The 21245-nt window shown below is 37.2% G+C and overlaps 1 protein-coding gene across 6 annotated transcripts in view; it reads right to left on the bottom strand.

Moving 5' to 3' along the window:
- TENM2 (teneurin transmembrane protein 2) overlaps positions 1-21245 on the bottom strand; it is a 681089-nt gene that overhangs the window by 354261 nt on the left and 305583 nt on the right. For 3 of the 6 annotated variants that reach the window (XM_061456392.1, XM_061456394.1, XM_061456393.1), the window contains exon 1: positions 13556-14115. The exons of 2 other annotated variants lie outside the window; for them this stretch is intronic. In XM_061456392.1, coding sequence (XP_061312376.1) covers positions 13556-13601 — 46 coding nt within the window. In that variant the 5' untranslated portion in view covers positions 13602-14115. Of the gene's footprint in view, positions 1-13555; positions 14116-21245 lie in introns of those variants that run through there. One more of the 6 variants, XM_061456395.1, reaches the window with a different exon arrangement.

Here is a 21245-nt window from a genome sequence, read left to right as displayed (position 1 = left end):
AAACTGAGCAATCCTACATTGCTGTTCTTCCTGTTTAAAACCCAGTGGGGCAAGAGGCAGGAGGACACCTCTCAAACTGTGAGGCCTCCTGACACTTGCTTAGAAGACATTTTCTGAAAAATATCTGCTGGATTGCAGTTAGAACAAAGCTAATCCTGACTCCATGAGCTTCTTGGCTTTCCCCCGCGTGGTATGCCAGTATCAGAAAATTACAAGAAAGAATTAATTAATTTACAATTATTTTTAGATATTAAGCTCAACCTTTGAGGTCACTTGCCTTCTCATAACAAGGCTCTATCCTTCCCAGATTAGCTCTTCTAAGGAAGGTGAACAAGACAAAACCTGTGATCCAACAGGAAGAGATCATCTTGCTTAGCTTAGGGACCCTAGCTATAGGACAAGAGGTAACAGGTTTAAACTCAAATAGGGGAAGTTCAGGTTAGAGATAAGGAAGAAGTACTTTACTGTGAGGGTGGTGAGGAACTGGCACAGGTTGCCCAGAGAAGCTGTGGCTGCCCATCCCTGGCAGTGTTCAAGGCGAGGCTGGACAGAGGCTTGGGCAACATGGTCTAGAGTGAGGTGTCCATGCACATCACAGGGGGGTTAAAACAGGATGATTTGAAGGTCCTTTCCAACCCAAACCAGTCTGTGATTCTATGATTCTGTACAGACAAAAGACTCAGCCAAGTACACACAAAAGGGCATAAATATATATATTTATATATAAATATAAATGGGTGCTGCAGGTAACAGTTTTATTAGTCCAGGGTTTAACTACCGACCACTAAACCTGCATGAAAATTACTCCATTCGTGACTATGCAATTTTTACTTCTATGTGTAGTTACTTGTCCCTTTCCTAAGAGTTTCCCCTAAGCAGTTCATTTTTATTTTACAGATTAAAATGAAAATACTACATGCTTTATTAGGTTCAGATCTCTTATAATTACATTTGGGCTAAGAGACCAATGTTGCTTGTCAATGTAAAACATAGCTCTTTGACACAAACGTTTTATTTGCTTGTTGCTTCCCCCTCCAACTCTCTGGTGTATGTCAAATGTTTAAATAATATAATATTGATGACAGATTAATGTTGGTACTAAATGTACAACGTCAGCTTTCCAATGCAAAAAGCAAGCTGAGAAAATATAATTGTTTTAAGGCTTTTTTAAGAAATTAGTTTAAATTTAATCACAGAGAATTTAACTGAAAATAAACTCACATTTAAAAAGAACACAAACAAAAAACCAAAACAAAACCCCAAAACCATAAATCCATGGCAGCACTTTCCAGTTTATAGCACATTCTAAACCAGCAACTTAAAAGCATGTAAACAAAAAATAAAGCAGGTTTGAAACGGAACAGTTGGAATGATATGCATCCTGTACACTAGGCCATCTAACTAGCTATATCCCTAACAAACTGCAGCACTACAAAACCGAACCCAGTATGAAACATAGGCTTCAAATTAAAAACTGAGTGTATCATAGAAAGTAATAAAAACATATTATTGTACAGTACACGTGAGCTTAGCGCCTGAACCACACTGCTAGATACACAACATAGAACTAAACAAATGGATTAAGGCTAAAGGGTCCAAAGACAAACAGCAGGTACATAATTCATGTATTTAGTGGTCATTGCATTCCTGAAAACAATTTAGTCTTCAAATGGTCACGTTTCACTACACTTATTCTCTTGTGCATGCACTATGCTTTGCACCAGCACAATGCAGAATCAAGTGCTCCTTACTCTTGTGATGGTCATCATGCACATCTTTATTCACACAAAAGTGTGAACAAAAGTCATGTAGCATTGCCCTTTGTTACAACTGGCAATTAAAATGAATTTATTTTTGCAACACATTTATTGCTAAACCTTGTTTATTGACCTCCATTGTTTGTATACTTAAGAGTATACAAATTAATCAGAAATAATACCAGTACTGCTACTGACTGATTTTGTGTTAAACTAAGTATATGTTCTGAAAAGATGTAGCCAAAGTCTGAAATTAATACAAAAGTCAAACGAAGCAGCATCATATATATTCCCTTATTCTATCATTATCATCTAGGTCCTATGCTTAAAGCAAAATTCATTCTTAGATTTATTAGAACAAAGTCATTTTCCAAAGCAAGCACATATCTGCTAGTAGCCTCTTATTCCAAATTTCTCATAAGCAAGAAGAAAAGCCTCAAAATACTCAGATACTACATCATTATCTAAGTAGGCAATAATTAGATTATTAACTCACCAATGCATGGATTGTACCTTCCCAAATATTTGTTCAGTACGTAACACAATTAGACTTTGAGCTACTGAGACATACGGACTCTACTCATTATAAATCAAGGACAGTGTAGCTTCAGCAGGGGAAAGAAGTTTCCTGTCAAATCAGTTGATATAACACTGACCTACTTGTATAACATAATGTAAGGCATTTAAATTTCACTACTTCTTGTAAAAGAGAAGACAACCTATCTATTCCGCAAGGAAGAAACTGGGTTACTGGTTCCTTGTTTTATATTTTAAGTGAGCAGATTATATGGGTGCAATTCTTACAAGCATATGAATTGAAGCTTTCTCCTTCCCACATTCATAGGAAGGATCAGCAATGGTAATATTCTATTCTTGGAAGTAATGAATGCATAAAGACAAAGAGGTACCCGATTCCTTTTCTCGAGGACACAGTATTACCAGTGACAGAAAACAGCTCTAAGTGCCTGTGCACATATGAGCAAGCATGTGTAACAAATGCAAGGTCCCACAAACTTTACCGAGGAAATACTGCAAAGGGGAATTAATATTTATAGAATACTCAATCTCAAGTGCTTCTGTAAAGATATCTCTCTCTTTTGCTTTCTTAGGTTCTGTTATCAAACATGTGGAAGGCATAAATAAACACAGGTAGGACACAAAAAAGCTACTCACATGACTGTTACTGACTGCACTTTTAAGAAAAAATAGTCCATTTGTCTTCTACCAGATCCTTCTCTGCTCCTTACTACTTGTATGTAAGTTCCTAGCTATTCATAACAAAGTGAACCATTGTATTTATAGGTGACCCTACAGCAGACACAACAACAAACTTTGAAGAAAACCAAGAAAACAGTTATGAAAACTCCAATCCTTACAAGTATTTTCTGATTTCTTAAATAAAGGCAAACTAACCACCTTGAATAGCAATCCCTTTTGTCTTTATTTAAAATGAAAAGTATTAGCTAGAAGCCTTTCATGACTCAAACTAATCCCAACTCAATATGGTATGCACATCAGTATATCAGATATTGTTTATCTGAAAAATTACGCTGACAAGTCTCAGCTTCCCTTGCAATATCTGTTTGAAATCTTCCCCTTTTTTATCCTGGTGTGAAATCAGAAGCAAGCTGCTTCCATCATTCAGAATTTAGCTGTCAAGTGAATCTCCATGAAACAAAACGTATCAGGTGCTGAAAACTTTCCATGTTGGCCTCATTCACTACTGAGGGCAGACACAACTTCCACACAGTACTCCACCTGGTAACTATTAATGCTCCATATTCCTTTCTATTGTGAACTTTGAAGAAATCACTCCTATAGCAGGATGTACTATCACTTGAGGTAGTTAATACAGATCAAGTGAAGCAACTGTCATTCTACATGCAAAAGTTTCACTCCTGCCACTTACACCACTTGTTTTGTTATTGTTTGCTTTACGTTTTGGTTCACACTTTTCACATTGTACATTCCTGAGAAAAGGAATAAGGTGATTTCATGGTTTTGGAAACCAAGCCGAATATTAAGGTATCAATGCAATTAAATAATTAAAAATATAATGATCTTGACTGAAGAGGTATTTCAATATACCTCTTGGCATAATGACAGCAATTGAAAATCCTTCTAGACTGCAGCCTACTTGGCACTTATTTATCAACTTATTCATTTCTATTCTGTTTACAAAGTGTAGGTAATGAAGAAAATCTCAAGGGAGTTTTGGTGGGGTTTTTCTGGGGGGAGGGGTAGTTCTGGTTGAAGCCACTCTCCCTGCTCCAAGGAAAAGCTTCCCATTGAATGATAAAAGACTCACTGTTACACTGTTACAGGAGATGAATTGCATTAACCCCTGCCCTTCCCATTGTACTGTTGCCCACTGGAAACAACAACAGAATTACTAAAATCCCACACTCTCTAATGGGATGGTAATAGGATTCAGAGGCCATTAGGGTAAAGGCAATCCATATTTTACAGTTTAATAAGCTTTTGCTGAAGATGCTGGATCCCTCTTCAAAGGCAACAATTACTGATTTAGTATTAACAAATCCACAACAACTGTCAAGGCTGCAGAATGCATTTGAGATGAAGTCAACAGCTTATGGTGACAGACTTTAAAATGTGTGTAGAAAAATGAAACCACTTAAATTGAAATAATTTGTAATTTTACAGTGATACTGGTTATTACTGTCATTTCAGATTTCTTTACATCCAAATGTCATGGTTACTCAAGTTTGCACATAATTCTCTTGTTTCTGTAGTATTTGTTTTAGAAGGTGAGCAATTTCATCCTGTTTTCTAAGCATACGCCTCTTGCCACAGAGAGACAAAACAGTGAGCACAAAGCTATCAGACCAATTGATTCATGAAATTAATTTCTCCTCAATCACAGACAATCATGCAAACGATTTATTAATATTATGATTACCCATAAATGGATTGGCTACCAGGTTGTAGATTCAAAAGAACCCATCACTCCTCAATAGCCTGTCTTGACTGTAGAACACATACTTTGCCCACTATTATCTCAACTGTTTTCTTAAAACACCAGTTTATATATTTTTGAAAGGTGAATGTGCAGATTATTTTCTTAGGTCCTTTTAAGATAGAATCTTGCAATTGTATTTTTGCTGTATCCAGTTATTTCCTGTTCTCACACAGTAAGATGCAATCCACTCCTTACATTCCTGAAACCAAAAATACACCTCACTTAAATACCTACCATAAGCACTGCTGGATCTAAACCCCCACTTTCCACTATTCTTTTGTTTACATTTCTGCTGGGGGGAGGAAAAAAAAACCATTAAAACATATGCACATTTTAAAAGTGATAATTCTGAGACCAAGTTTTGCCCCCACAAGCATTCATACTAGTTTCTTTGTGCTTAAAACAGAAAACAAGCAGGTATTCTGCAAGACAGTGGTTGTCCAGATGTCAGTTGGAGAGTAAGTCCCTCTCTCAGAATCCAGCAGAGTATCCAAGGGAAACTGAGTTTAGTCTAGCTTTCCTTCTAAAATGTCATCTTCTCCCATGCTTCAGTGAGGTACTTGCTTTGAGTGGGAACCCACCAGCTTAATAGCAGCCCCCTCACCAACTCCTTGAACAATAGCAAGGAGGCATGAAAAGGAATGCCAAATGGACTGTATGTTTCTCTGTTATGGATTGAAAACAGGTTTTTGCACAAGACTCCTGCCTTCTCAGCAGCATGTTGCTTGGAACCCAAGCAATGGGGAATGAGAAGCAGGTTGTTTAGCTGTGGACCTAGACCTCTTCCATGCAGACACATAATCTGATCTTCTCTTCTGAGGTGATGTTTTTATATATTCAGATATTGCAACTTCATATACCAGGACCAGGCTGATCTTCAAACTTTTCTGTGCTGTTTATGTGGAGAGCCACCAGGCTTCAATGAAGACCATACATAGTCACTATTTATCATCATCAGAACATAGTCACTATTTATCATCATCAGAACATAATAATGACTGTAAGTACATCTTTCATTACCTCCACAGTTTATGTTTAAAGCATACTTTTAATGAAACTTAGAATTGATAGTGTTTCTGCTCCTCCAAAAGCAGAGCCACTGAAGTCTAAATGTTACTTTCACATCATCTTTGCTTTGTCACATCTAATGCTTAAAAGAAAATTTTCAGTACACTCAAAGAACAGTGGGGAAAGAAAACCAGAGTTTATTTATTTTTTTATTAGTATAGGCAGTGTGGTTAAGCAGCAGCTGCAGGCAGCTTCAAAGATACTAAAAGCCACATTAACCACAGTGATGTTCAGAGACTGCTAAAGCTACATTAGTACATTTTCCCATGCAAGTATGCCTTGACAGGACATGTTGAACAATCATTTGTATGCTATGGATAAATACTAGCCATTTCCACTTTCTGAGAAGTACTGGACTAGAAGTGGAAAATACTTGATCAGTGGTTGTTGAATTAAAGCTTTGTGAGTAGGAGTAAGTTTTAGAAGTCTTTTTTTTTTTCTTTTCAGATGTTCCTCACAAAGATGAGGAAAAACATGATAGGAAACACAAAGAAATAAAATGGCACAATCTACACAGCACGGCATCCAAATAAGCCCACCAGGTTCCATCATCTCTGATGCCTTCACCACCTCTGTGAATCAACACTTAACTAAACTGCTACTAGCAGAATGCCATCAGATTAATAAAGCTTATTATTTCTGTGTCCACTACAGTACACTCAAGATACCAGTGTCTTTTTCTCTTGCCACTGACTAAATATATCAGTTCCATGATGTAATGAACCAGCGTACTATTCTCCTCCAGATAGAATGGAAACATAAACCAATGTACTTGCACATGCTCCAGAATCAGTACACCTATTAAAACATCTGCTTTCTCAGTCATGTGGCTCACATATTTTCATTGCTCAGAAGCTGATTTTTTTCAACATTTGAAATTCTGCACTCACCCCATAATAATTGTGAATCAAACAAATAATAAATACATTAAAAACCTGCACACCCTGCTTGCCTGCTCTACTGCAGATCTCTCTGAAACAATCATCTGTAACACCCTTTCCTACCTTCCTCAACTATTCTTTAGCACAGAATTATAGTTGGTTTAGACTTTTATGTTAGATTTATAAAACACCACTAGAAACACAAAACTTCTCACTTGCAGCATAAATTAGAATTCAAACCAACTCTTTCAGAGATAAAAGCTCTACATTTGCTTAGTTTCCCAGAAAACAAAGTCACGGTATATTAAAAATACCCCTAAACTTGCTGCTTGTAATAAGGAATTATCAAAACAATTTTTAAGAAGAAAGCAGAACCTTCAAGCCCAAGTGTTCAGTCCATGCAGAAGATTTCAATTTAGAAGGTGGTGAACAAGGATAAAACAAATAATTTGCTAAGGCTGGTCGAGGCTGACTGGGTAAACATGGAAAGAAAACGTGTTGCCTGCACTGTAGTCCTGATTTGCTTGGCATTTCACATATGCTGTCTCAAAAGACCATTTTGAGTTTTATTTCAGTCAGTCCAAAACATCATCTAAAAAAAAAAAAAGTTAGTAAGGAGATGCAATATAATGAACTATAATATGATAATCATGGTTTGGATTTCTGTCAAGTTTCTTGGAGTGTAAATGAGCATTTATCACAAATTTGCCCAAAACTAATAATTTACGCTCATTTCCGCAACAAGACAGACAAGACAGACATGATTCTCTTTCATTCAGCTCTTTGTTAACTCTGATTAATTACTTCACTTCCAAATTTCATTAGAAACACATTCATCTTTTCTAGGTAGCAACAACTGATATGCTGCATCTTGAAGTCTCATATTGAAAAACTGAACATCTGCCCATTCCTTACATTCTACTGACCTCTAGAGACTGTATGTATATATGTATAGCACATATACATTATTTATGTGCATGTACACATACTAGAGCAATGTCATACTAGATTGACTTCAGAAAAATCTGTAGGCAGTATTTGATGCTACAGTTTTTATTTAAACCACAAACTGTTCTTAGAAACATTGTCTTTCCTATGTTTTCTAGACATGAAAAACCTCTTGCTATTTTTTCCCCTTTCTTTTCTGTGTCCTTCCAACCCAAACACAGCACAGCCTCCTTTATCTTTAACGTACAGAACTAAGCTACAAGTATGAATGTAAATACTGAGATATTCCAGGTTTCATTTAAGCATGAATGCCTGCCAGGAAGGGAGTGCCACAAACCCAGAAGCTCCCAGCTACTGAAAGATAGGCGTTATTGCATGTAGGGAGAGAAGACAAGTCTCTCACAACTCAGTATCAACAATTCCTCTCCCCACCAAATGAGAACACCTTCCAACAGCCTCCTTGTCTCCATTTTGCTGCCAGGGAAAAAGCTGTACAAAAGCCTGGCTGGGTTTGACATTTAGATCGGACAGAAAGGGCTGAAGGAGTTGAATTTGTCAACTAAACCCTGTTCAAAATAGACATTAATCCAATAATAAAGAGAAATTAGGGGAACAGAAAAGACTATGTGACTCTATAACAATATTAGCATAACTGACATTGTTATGAACCATTACTTGGTAATACTTTGTGGTCAAGTGTAACAAAAAACCGTTACCACAAATACAAAATTAATGTGAAATTTTCACGGCACATTTTCCAACTGAAAATACTTTGTATCCAGTTTCACAGTAAAATGCCCAGAAAAGATGAAGGGGCTTCCTAATACTGCTAATGTTCTATAGAGAAGGACCACTCTTAAGATGCTTTCATGTTTCATATCTTTTCACATTTCTATGATTCTACATGACTTTGTCCTTTAGAATCTCATGGACAAAGGGAAGTTTAGGAAGAATATCTGGTTATTTTGGGGGTAGGGGGTGGGGGAGGAATGACAAAGCTTTTTATGCAACATTTTACACTGTTATAACCACATTGCACATGATAAGAGATATAAACTATTTGTTTGGGCATCAGCTGAGCTACAGGTGGAATTCTATTAAATCAATATAAACTCCCGATAGAAACAGAACTGTGTCTTCCAAAAACTGCATGCATAGATTAAGAACTGCACTAGCTAAATATATTTCACACACTACAGCTAAACCAGAACTTAGGTCCACTACTTTAAGTTACTCAGGAGTTACTTCAACATAAATGAGGGAAAAAATGCATATCCAGGTCTCTTTCTTCAGAAGTAACATCCTTAAGATACCTTCACTGTCAAATCGTATTTCTATTTTCTTTAATTATTTTCATTCACCTTATAGCAAATTTTAATGAAACTATCACAGTGACAGAACAAATTATACAAAGGCATTTGAAAAAAGCTTCCATCATTAAATTACTATTATCTGCACTACACTTTCCTGTGTACAGACCCATGGTTTTATATTTCAGTAAATTACTGCAAACTTCTAGTCATCCATTCTTCCTGTATTCCAATAATGTGAGACTAGGCATGTATTTAAAAATGGGTTTAACTTAAAATACATATTCAGATTTATGTGTTTCTTTATAAATATATAAGCATCCTTAGATAAACCCAGAAATACAATATTGCTGCCACTGGGAAATCTGCCATTAGGCTCAACTGTGGCCAGAATTACTTACCCTATTCAGCTAGTCTGAGCTTTTCCTAGTGTACTCATAAATAGAATTCCACTACACAAGTATGCCTGCTTGTCTTTTCATGACTTTGAGAACTGAGAAATACAAAGATAAAAGTTTATTCCTTAGGGCTATATTGTGTCATAAGCCTTTAAACTGAATTTGCCAATGTTTTCAACAGGGAATTCTCTTTAGAAACTGATGACATATTACGATCTTTTAAACTAAATTATGTACCATTTCATTGAACTGACAAGTCTGAAAGTAAACTGAAATAGGGAAGGTACAAGAACATAATTCTGGTAATATTCTCTCACTGGTAACAGTCAGGCTTATTTTTCTGAATGACACAGAACTGTAAAGACATAAAAGTGCTCATAAACTTCTGGCCATGCCCAGCTGAGATGCCATGTTCAATATTGATTGAAAATTGTCTCTAAAGCCCTAGAACTTCTAAGTTTGAGCATAAAAACACAAAACTGTTCAGTAAATATGTATAAGCATTAGTGTTTCCTAAGCCACACACAGACAGATTTCACTCCTTCCACATACAAAGCATGCGGCCAGTTTTTTGAAGGTTAAAGGAATTGCCTCCGTATGTGAACAGTTGTAGGCATGCAGAAATTCAACAATAAATTAAGGGAGCAGAACATTAAGGAAAACCCCTACTGGCAATAGCACATGTGTGTGAGAAAAAAAAAGCATCAACCTAAAGCTTGTCAGAATAAAGTAAATTTGGTGTTCACACCCTCCAAGCCCCATCAAAATACTAAACCTGAACTGCAATAAATAATCTCCAATGCAGAGGACTTGGGAGATGATTTCAGAGATCTGCCAAATTTTTTCTCTCTGTATTTTCTCCAATTATAAGCTGAAGCTGAATTTTCCTCACACAGGAAGTAGCAAACTGAATAATACCATGATGTATTATATGTATTATATGTATTATAAAAGTCAGTTAAATTTTTAATTACACAACCTGAAATCTCTTCTCATAAACATGTTCAACTAATTCTTGGTTTTCATTTTTTTATTTAAGGTACAAATAGGTACAAACCAGGTGAATGCAGAGAGATCACATTTTTATTACGACCAGCCCAAGTTTTGCATGTTAATCCTACTTGACATGAAAACCTAGGATTAAAAAGCCAACACAACACTCATTACTGGCTTGAATTTGAAATCAGTTCTGGTTGATGATCACCTCCAAAAATAAATATTCCCACAGATAGAGGTCAGTGGTTGCCTGAAATTGCTTCAGTTAGTGCCTGTATACTGGGATCCTCCATCCTTTGGGACTGTTTTATCATTTGACCAGATTAATTAATAAGCCAGTAGTTTTAGCACAGGCCATCTCAGCTTCCTATCCATGCATTTGCCATTAGTTACTCTAGAATTTATTGATCTGAGACTCATCACAGGATTTCTCTCAGAACGTAAGCACAGAAGATGGTAACTCACAATTGTTCATAGCTAAAAAATACAATATAAATAAAAAATATAAAATGCACAAATAAAAAAATGAACATACAAATCAAGAAATAGAATGGATTTTTGCTATTATGTTAGGTGTTCATTTGGTAAGCTCTTACTATTCTCAGAGGAAAGCAGCTTCACTGCATTGGAATTCTAATGTTGATGTTGCATGCATTTCACTTCTTAATTTATAATTAAACATATATATTTTGTGAAGGCACAAAAAAAAAAACCAAACCCAAATAAACCAACAGACTTTCAGGGACACTCTTTCTGCCCTTCCTCTGAGAAGGCATGTATTTGAAACAATCTTAATACTACTGATAGAATATTAAAAGTGGTAAGAGAAAACTAAAAGCCTTAAAAGGCAGTTGTCTCTCCATGTGCCTCATTTCAGTGCATGTATTTCTTCAGATTGAACAGACCTAGGATCACAATGTAAAAAATTATTGCTCTCATATAATTAAACTACCAACAGCCTGTATAACCACTTGCTTTTGAGATTTTTCTTTGGATTTTGTAATCCCACTGCATTTCTTTTCCTCTATGAAGTAATCCTTCCTTTGCTCTTCAGCAACATCTACTGGAACATCAGTAAAATGCTACTATTTCTATTAATCACCCATTTAACATCTAGTAGGGCAGAGTTAGCAAATGCCAAAAGGAAAGATAAACGATCCACAATTGAGAACCTGCAATCTGGGCTCAAAGAGATCAAGTTAGCTTGTCTTTAACCTTCTAGTTTCCTGCCATTTCATAAGAAGCAATTTCTTTGTGACTAATTTATACCAAAAGTCATCTACCATTTACACTTACACATACTTTAAGTCATAAATACCATTTAAAGTACCATATTACATCCAGGACTTCCATTTTTGTCAGGCAAGTTACTCAATTTCATTTTGATCCAACGTGGTTTTAAATAGATCTGAAGCATACAAAGAGCTTGAAAAAATGCATAGGAACCTTTTTGAAGGTGAGAGAGGCACAATGGCAATTCCAATGCCAAATAATAAACAAGTTCAGCAAAACTACAGTTAAAAAGTAAAAATGTCCAATATGAATCAGTGAAACAGTTACAAGTTCTTTTGTCTGATTTTAAGTCCTCAGAAAAAAAACCTGTCCCTTTAGTTGAGGCTTAATATGTACACCACTGAAGGCAAAGGAGTAATGTGCAAAGTCCCTCTGCACCGATGGGAGACAACGCTTCCCAGGGGCTTGATCCCTTTCAGCTGTGTAGTGGCTTCTGCCTATTTTGTAAAATCAGCTACTGCAACTGTACACAAAGCACTGCCACTGGATTCTGCAAGGTACATAGCACCCTGCATCTGTACGTCTACATGCAGGACTCAAGTCATTAGGGTAAACTGGTATAAAGACAAAAGTTCTCAAGCAAACATGATTTCCACCTGCACTACGTTCATTTGTAGGTCTGCAACACTAAAACCTACCCATCACTGTTTACTCTACAACAGCTTATAAAGTTCGCTTTCCACAGCCCTGCTTTCAGAGACTGTTAACTAGTACTCTACTTTTACAAATAACTGATCACTGCAATATTATTTGCTTTCCCTTAAATCCCTAATAATGGTCTAACTATCCTTGACTGCTTGTTCACTTTCCTGTATGACAATGAAATTTAGAACATCACTGCTGCTCAGAAATTTTTCCTACTATTTGGTGTCTCAGTTTGCTCATACGGAGGGCAACTGTAAAATGTAAGAGCAGAAATGTGGGGAGAGAAAAAAAGGCACCAAAGCCAGTGAAGACCACAAACAGAAGTCCCAGCAGCTAAATATTCCAGTTGTGAATAAAAAGCACTTGATGAAATGTAACATTTAAAAAGTAATTAAAATTCTTTTGCTTTGGTAATCCCTATAGAACCTCAATGTATTTTTATAGCGAATAAAAGGGAATGTTTCCCCAAACCACAAACACTTTCAGCTATACAATTTTATGTTATCACAAGACTTAAGTTCATAAGCTTTGCCTGATAAATTAGCTCCTCTCAATAACTGTTAAACAGAAAGCCCTTTATTGTGATCCAAGTGCACTTGTGGACAGCACTTTCAGAGTTAACTCCGTTTGACAACTGACATAAATCCATTATTCTAATTTGGTGATTGTTTTACTAAACACAGATGCATTTTATGAGTTTTAGTCACGTATTTCATTCAGGATGCTACTTAATCTCAATTTACAAAACATAAACACAAAATAGGTTTTACAGTATGTCTGAAAGGGTATAGCCATTCATCCGATGAAATGCCAGGCAAATAAACCATATTCTCCTAGACCCAAACTCAGTGTTAAGATTTTTACCTTAGTCAATAAACAGTAAATAAGTACTATTAATTTTTAGTTCAGCTGTTGCAGCCAAACTGCAGAATGCAAGCTCCCCGAGGCTTGTAAGACTCTAAAGCTTTTCTTTTATTGAGATTTCAGCACTGAATGTACCCTTAAGCAAAGTCCAGCTTTTACAAAAGCTGGTTCTCTGATTTATTTTGATACACAGAGAAAAAGGGAGGGAAAGAATCATTCAGTGTGAATACAGCATCCTCACAACCCCATTTCTAATTCAAATTATAGCACATACTTTACATTTTAAACAAAAGGAATCTGATACAACACGGATGCTGCCTCTTGCTGCAGTTGCTTGCCTCAGTTACAAAATGCTGAAAATCTACCGCTCTGACCAAGCCACTCCATAAAACATTCGGATTCAGGCACTTCTTACCTGCCTCAGTTGAAGGCTTCCTTCCCTTGTTAGCAGTATGAAGCATCCTCTAGCCTTCCCAATCTTCACCACCAGCCTCAAATTGCACAGCTAAGTCCCTTTTTTGCAAGAAAACGCTTATTGAAAGTGATTAGTTTTTGTTGTCCCTTTAAAGTCCCTCCTGCGGGAAAGAGCAGGGGAACGATGTGACGCCACCTTTTAATCTTTTGCAAGAGTGAAAAGGCAGAAAAGGAGCGCTCGATCAAACTGAGCTTCACACATGACTAAAACTCGCCTGAGAGGCTGCAAGCTCTGGCTAAAGCACCACTAGGCGTAAGTGTAAGAACAGAGAAGAGGGGAGAGTCAATGAAATGTGACAACGTATGTGCATCAAAGACAGGAAAAGAGGGAGAGAACAATAAGAGAGAGATCGAGACAGCAATGAGAGAAAGAGAAAGAATGAGAATGTGAGGGAGAATAAGCATGAAGAAAAGACAGGAGAGTTTTGAAGCAAAGAATTCACAGAATAAAGCCAAAGTGTCTGGCAGCTTCTGTTTTTATCTCAGTGAGCATGACATACTGCCTCTCTCATTTAGCAACACACTCTTGTCTCTTCCAGGTTTGAAAACTGAGATAATCACAATGTGTGCCTGGTTTTGCCTGATTGGCATACTTGTGTGCAGTATACCTGAGATTCCCCTCAACCATCTTCGAGAGATGCATTTATGTGCAATGAAGTTCATATATTCATTAGGAAAGACGCCTTCCCCCACCCCCAAACCTCAGGAGCTGCTAATTTCCTCACCAATTTACAATATAGTTTCACTGGCAGATGGAATTCTACTTATAACTACTAACAAACTGCCGCTGATAAACAAATGACTGAACAAATGTTTAATGTTGATAACTGAGTTTTCATAGCAACAAAACATATTAGCATTGATAAATGCATGTTTAAAACAAAAAGGTATTATGGACACTTTCTTCTGTTTGTCTTCTTGTTTCTATATGAAGCTGCACTAAGGAGTAGAAGAAAAAATGCGACCCACAAGTTAGATTTTAAAGGAACCCATGAGAGATCCAATCACATTTCAAATTGTTTAAAAAAAGGCTATTAGGAGCTAAAAACTACATTTAAAATTTTATATTCAATTATGAGTTCCTACTCATTTAGAAAAGGTTCACATGTAACTCCTCAGACAAGTAGGGTTCATTTCCACACAAGATGTGGGGGGTGGTGGTGAGGGAGGGTTGTTTGTATTGGTGATGGGATTTTCTAACAGCATACAGCGTCTGTAACATTAGGACAGCTTCTGTAATTTGCTTTATTTATACATTTTACCTTTTTAAGGTAAAGGCAATCAGACTTTTAGCCAACTGGCAATTGGTCAGCTGGCCAAAAGGCGTAACACTGGTCTGCAGAACCAGTACAAGTCCACAATCAGCCTTGGATATTACATGGAGATAGAAGGTTAAGAGAGCAGCAGGAACATAAACAAATTGGCAAAAAAACATATTTTCTCTCTGCAGCAGCATCCCACTTGGGCCTCCCACTGGATCCCAGCATCTCAACTCTTATTAAGGAAAGCGGAGGACTATGTCAGTGGCATAAGATTCTGGAAATCTGGATCTAGATCTCAACTGTAGAGCATATTGGATAATGCAAATCACACAGGGCTACATTTAGGCATCCATGTTTTACGGTACCCAGCTAGTATATAAAAAAGAAGTTTCAATAGCTCTACATAACTTGGTATCTTTTTCTGTCAGGATTTCCCATTCCAGAGAGGACGTTATGAATACGAGTTCACGAGTGATTATCAGGGAATCAGTGGCCAACTTCAACACTGAGTACCTATATGTGATTGTGCAAGAAATTTCACAAGAATTGATGTTTTTCTGTGAATGTTATCCCCCAGAATGTCCCCACAAACCATCATATTAAGCTCTGAGCAGCTAGAATCTAGTTTTCATATTTGTAAAGTAAAACTTGCAAAACAACTCTAAGCTTGCAAACTCTTTACCCCACACTTACTGCTAAATATGTGCTTGCTTCAGTGTTTCACCTCTTTTTTTTTTGTCCCTTGGGGGTTAGCAATACATTTGCATAAATATGGACCCATTAAAATCAAGATTCTCACTAATCTTCTTGAGCAACCTTCAGTAGATGAGCTAAGAGTAAAATTTACCACAAGGAAAAAAATATTCAAAAGAACACTGAGCTTTTAAACCTCTCTCCGTATGTGTATCAATACAGCATTAGCCTGACCTAGCAACAGAGCATTTTGTGCGACCGTTTACATCAAGTATTTCTCCTTGCTCTGTTGGTGTAAGGAATCTAATCGAAACAGTGTAGCTGCTTTAAAGGCCTCCTGTTATCTCTTCCAGACATGAAGGAAATAAACACCACCTGAAGATTCAAGGGGACAAGAGGAAGAAGGAGAAATAGAGATCCATGTGTTCAGATACTGCAATTTTTTCCAGAGTATGATTAGTAACTGCTGTAATGGAAGTCTCTAGCTACCTTTTAAAAAGAAGAATAAAAGCAAGTTTATAGCATAAGTTGCTAGAAGTTCACTCCATCTATGTGGCGTGCCCATAGGCACATGCCTACGCACACTTAAAAACCAGGAACAGGAACAATGAAGTAAGAGATCTTTCCTGGCTATTTCCCACTTCGTTTTGTGTTTCTCACTCTTATTGGTAAATTGCTTTTCTTGTGGAAGTCCTGATAAGCAGTTTCCTCCTATCTCACAATGTACTAGATTATATTGATGACAACAATTCTCAAAAACCACAAACACATATATGCCTACTTCTAGAAGTATTTATTCAGCCTCACAAGCTTATCTATACATTCACAAGGCAATCAAACCTCTGTATTTACATTCAGGGTCAACAAAACACTTGAAAGCAGGCATGCAGTTTGTTTGTTTTCATGAAGGATACGAGATTGTGTGGCTAAAACTAAGCATAAGCTCAAATACTATACTAAATAAATTCTTTTCTACAAGAATTGACCTTGTGTTTGAACTAAAAAATGTTTGGACACTGAACTGCTTGAGCCCTGACAGCTCCAGTGAGCAAAGCAAGTTATTCTCCTATGGAAGTTAAGTTATTCTATAAACCAGCCACATTTCTCTAAGACAAGCTAGGTCTCTGACAAACAGGAATGCAAAACTGTATTTTACTGCCATTAAATGTGCTTCCACTTCAGCTTGCCCAAGCAATACTCCAGTAGCACACAGGCACCACACCACAGAGCATTATAAAACAGCTACACAATGCAATGTACCAGTAATGACATTGTGTGCAGATATATAAATAACTGATTTCCAGCCCGTTTTTTATACTTGCAATGTTACAGAGAAAACAACTAATCAGAGCTTTCCCTCAATCTTACCCAAGAAAGCCAAGTCAAGTTTAATCACAGAAAACTTCTTGATCCCTTCTCTACTCTACTAGAAGTGTAGATCATTCCTCTGTCTGAGGTCTAGGTTTTCATCAGCCTGCATGCAAATGCGTACTCTATGTCTGGCACTTAAAACTTGCATAGCAATAGATCAGTGACGAACATTCAACACATTGCATTGTTTCACTGATGCTGAATCCCCCTCCCACAGCTCCCTGCTGGGAAAACACAGTGATAGTGTTATCTAGAACATGGAGCATTAGGGCAGCAAAAAATGGGGAAATCATGTGGCAAAAGACTGCAGAAGTACTCGTGCCCATTAACAGGAGTACTGGCTAGAAACACTCATTGCCTACATATCCTTTGGAGCTCAATGAAAGCATCTGGCTAGGCAAAAGAGCTAATGACCACTTCCAATATCCTTCTTTTCTACATCTAGCAAAGACTTTTTCTCTATCTAGTTGAAAAGCACGAAAAAAGAACTAATTTTTCCAACCTTTTGTTTCGGTTTCTTCTTTTTCAGACCTGTAGAAAGACTGCAAGCAGGTTTTTCTTCAGTTATATTGGTTGGTTTAATAAAACATACCACCTTTTCCCCCCACAAACCTTGCTTCAGTAATAACTTTGGATCTTTCTCTTATACCACAATCACTATAAAAGTAGAATGACACTGTGGGGCCTTTCATCCCTCCCCAAGCACCATTCTCTGGACTGCGATCTGTTCACTGCTCAGAGGAAATACAACAGAGTAGCACAAGGGCTAAAACAGAGGCAGAAAGAAAATTCTCTGTGTCTTATATTGTGTATACTTAACTTTCCAGCACTCAATTTGCAACAAGAAATGAAATTGGTACAGTAAAAGAAGTATCACAATCAGACATAATTTTACTGGTGAGAGGCACAAGTTAAAGACCTTGCCACAGGCATAAGCTCCATGTAACATCCTGGCAGAGTGAAGGAATACATGTGATGCTACTGCTGGTATGAATTATAAAACCACTTAAATACTGCTTTTTTGAGCAGAACTGAATACATGTGATAGCTCATTATAAATTAAAATTGTTTATGACCTCCATTTGGTCCAAACACTACAACCTTACTCACTATATGCATGGTTGAACAAATTTATCTGTTTGACTGCTGGTCACAGATAGAAGAAATAGCCAAGTGTCATGCAAGGGAAACAAAGAGAAAACACCAGCAGAAGCAGCTTGTCATTTGGCTCTGAGTCATAGGGATTTCTTAACGGCTACTGAAAATAATCTTTGATTTTTATCACTGTCACCTCAGTAAGTGATAATAACTAACACATCAGCTGGGTTTTGTTTATATAGTTATTTTTTAGTTTTTTCTGTTTCATAGAGTAAGTGTTAATATATTATGAAATCTGTCATTTCATGAATGAATGGAAATAAGTACTTTTGTAAATTTTGCTTGACAGAAGAACTAAATAGGAGATAATCAGTAAGTTCCTGGTTATTTTGGAATACCAACTTCAAAGCACATGCAATTCTCCCCTTTTCCCTTCCCCCATTCTATTTACCACAGAGGAATATGCACTAAAATGACATTTCAAAATTCAGACTTCTGTGGCACCAACTTGTACTAGTGTCTGCTTTGCGTATTTCTGTTTAGAAATCTTGCTCCAACTATAGCTCTGAAGACAGTCACACAAGCTGAGGCCCTTTAAGACTCTCATCCCTACGTCAAACAACTCCTGAAGCATCTCCCACAGAAGGAGTTACATTTGTTACAACAGCAGTAAACAGATTACCTTCATCTCCGCCTAAATGGCAGCCAGTTCACATAAGCCTCCTGTGCCTCACTTAACATTAGGGATGGAAAGAATAATTTACCTTCAAGGTACAGGTCTGCCTGCCATGATTTCTTTCTAACATGGGCAGGGAGCATCTTTACACTGTATAGGTAAATTCTGCTTGCAGAGACAAAGGCCAGCTTCCAGGAAAGAGCTGTATGGCTCATAAAGGATTTTCTCCACTACTAGGTAATTTAAGTTCTCTACATGAAGTACAAATCTACAGAGTCAATAGAGTACATAGCTTCACAGAGCGCACAATTTATCTTAGAGCACTGGGCAACACACTTAAAAACTTGACAAAGCCTAGTTTTACTGCCCAGTCCTCCGAATTAATATGCAACATTCATGCCTTAAGTATACCCTCGAGCATTCAACACTTCTGTGAGCCACAGCTTTGAAGATGTGTTGGTTTCCTATGCACTAACTTGACCTATATTAAGGCTGACTTCTATTCTGAGATTCCTCCTGCTGTGAGTTCAGTTCCAGATGCTATATACATTGCTTTGCTATGCCTATGATACAGATGCCAAAAAGCAGAAGGATATCAACCAATTAAAAGGCCACTGCTGTCATTCCCTAAAACACACGGCTCATCAAGAAACCATGCTTTTTGTGAGCTGATCTTGGCACAAGCATATTTCCTTGATAGTGTGGAAGCACGTAACCCAATCTAGAAACCTCCTTAAATTATTTGTTGTTATGCCAGGGCCCAAAGAGCTTCTGACTGGCCTGGAGCTGCGCTTGAGCTGTGCCATGTGCAAAGGATGCCTAAAATGCTTTCAAATGGGGAAGGTTTCCCTGAGAAGGAAAATAAGCCTGTAAGAGGTGGCAAAAAAAAATTACATGGGGGGCAAGGGAGAGAAAAGAGTTATTAAAGAACAAAGATCCAAAATGAAAACAGAAAAATAGCTCTTCATCTCTAATGCAGGGCATGGGAAAACGGGGATAAAGGTCTTACTTTTTAACACTCGCTCCTTTTTACTCATGTCACAATCACAATTTTTGCACCAAACCTCCAGTTTTCTTATTTATAGTGCAAAGGTCTTACAGGATTAGGTCTTACCCTACTAGTAACGCCTGGCAATTCATTAAATGCTTAAATGCTTCAAACTGCTTCACATAATGCATAATCAGATACTATACATGCACCTACATATGACACCTAAAATTCCACTTATCTCATGAACCAGAATTGTAAAGGCCTCTAAGTCCACTAGGTCAGCTGAAAGCCCCCCTAGAGAATCCTGAGGACTTCCATTTCTGCACATACCTAACAGACCCATACCAAACACTTAACTTTACACCAAGTTACCACAGTAGTAATGATGCAAGCACCACTGGCAAGATTGCTATGCAAGCAGTGCCATAACAATAGCATATAAAAACAGCTGCTCAGTCCCTGCTCGCTGCCTGCATAAATGCAGAGTCCTACTTACAACATGAGTCAAGAGGGGTTTTTATTAAACAGTTTCACACTGTATCTATGCTATAACTCAAGCAAGTGAGCAGCTAGGAGAAAGGGTGGGTAGTTTCAACAAAGTATGGTTTACTCTGGTGTGGTTCAGAAGAGACTAAAATTCCACCAAGGAGGCTTGATATGGCATTTAAAAGCTCTCGTAACACTTCTCTTGGCACGCCATCAGCTCTCAGCAGGCGTAGGATATTGGTTTTGAAGAACCTTTGGTATGAACCAGAACAGCTGCTCCTGTCTTTATCCCTGTCACACCACTAACAGGCAACGCACAGTGAAGCAAAAGGCTGAAAAAAAGCTTTGGTAAATGTAAAGTACTGATGGGAATGTTGAGAACAGCAAGAACTTGACATGATTGATTCTTGAGAACTTTAAGACACAGTCTTTGAAGTAAATTGTTAAAAAGCGACACAGACGTTCAAAAAAGTGTATTTATATTAAAAGTTCTATAAAGAGTGAGGATGACGTTACATTAGGAATGACTAAAAATTAAAAATACAAATGCATATTTAGTTTGGCTTTTAAGACAACTGTTTCACAGTTCCGAAATGCAACCACATCAACATCATGAATAGCGAGATGTGGTTTTTTAAGTATGTTCATTTTCTTAAAAATAGTCATAAGCATCTTGCTGTATTTAAAAAAAAAATCCTAAATTTAAGAACAACATTCAGTATTTTTTTCCTAGATCCACTTTTTCTTTAGAATACACATATTTTGATTCCATGGAAACTCAGTTGAGGCTGTGTCACTTCTTCCACTCAACAGACTAAAAACAATAGTGAACTATCTGGCTCTTATTTGAAATATTCTTCAACTTTATGAAGTCAGAGATATTAGAGCACAAGCTTTCCCATAAACAGCTTCCAACAAGTGACAGAAGTAGCTAAAGAAAGAAGTGTTAACTATTTTTACTCTTAATAGTTTTCAGCCAACCAGTTTATTACAGCCATTGTCATTTTTTTGACATTCTCTCTCCTGTGACAATCACAGAAGCAATTCAAAACTT

Source organism: Pezoporus flaviventris, unplaced genomic scaffold (assembly GCF_033815535.1).
Source record: "Pezoporus flaviventris isolate CSIRO_AGI_PZ_B2104156 unplaced genomic scaffold, CSIRO_AGI_Pfla_v1 ptg000023l, whole genome shotgun sequence".
Taxonomy (NCBI): Eukaryota; Metazoa; Chordata; class Aves; order Psittaciformes; family Psittacidae; genus Pezoporus; species Pezoporus flaviventris.
This window is presented reverse-complemented; position numbering and strand designations above follow the sequence as displayed.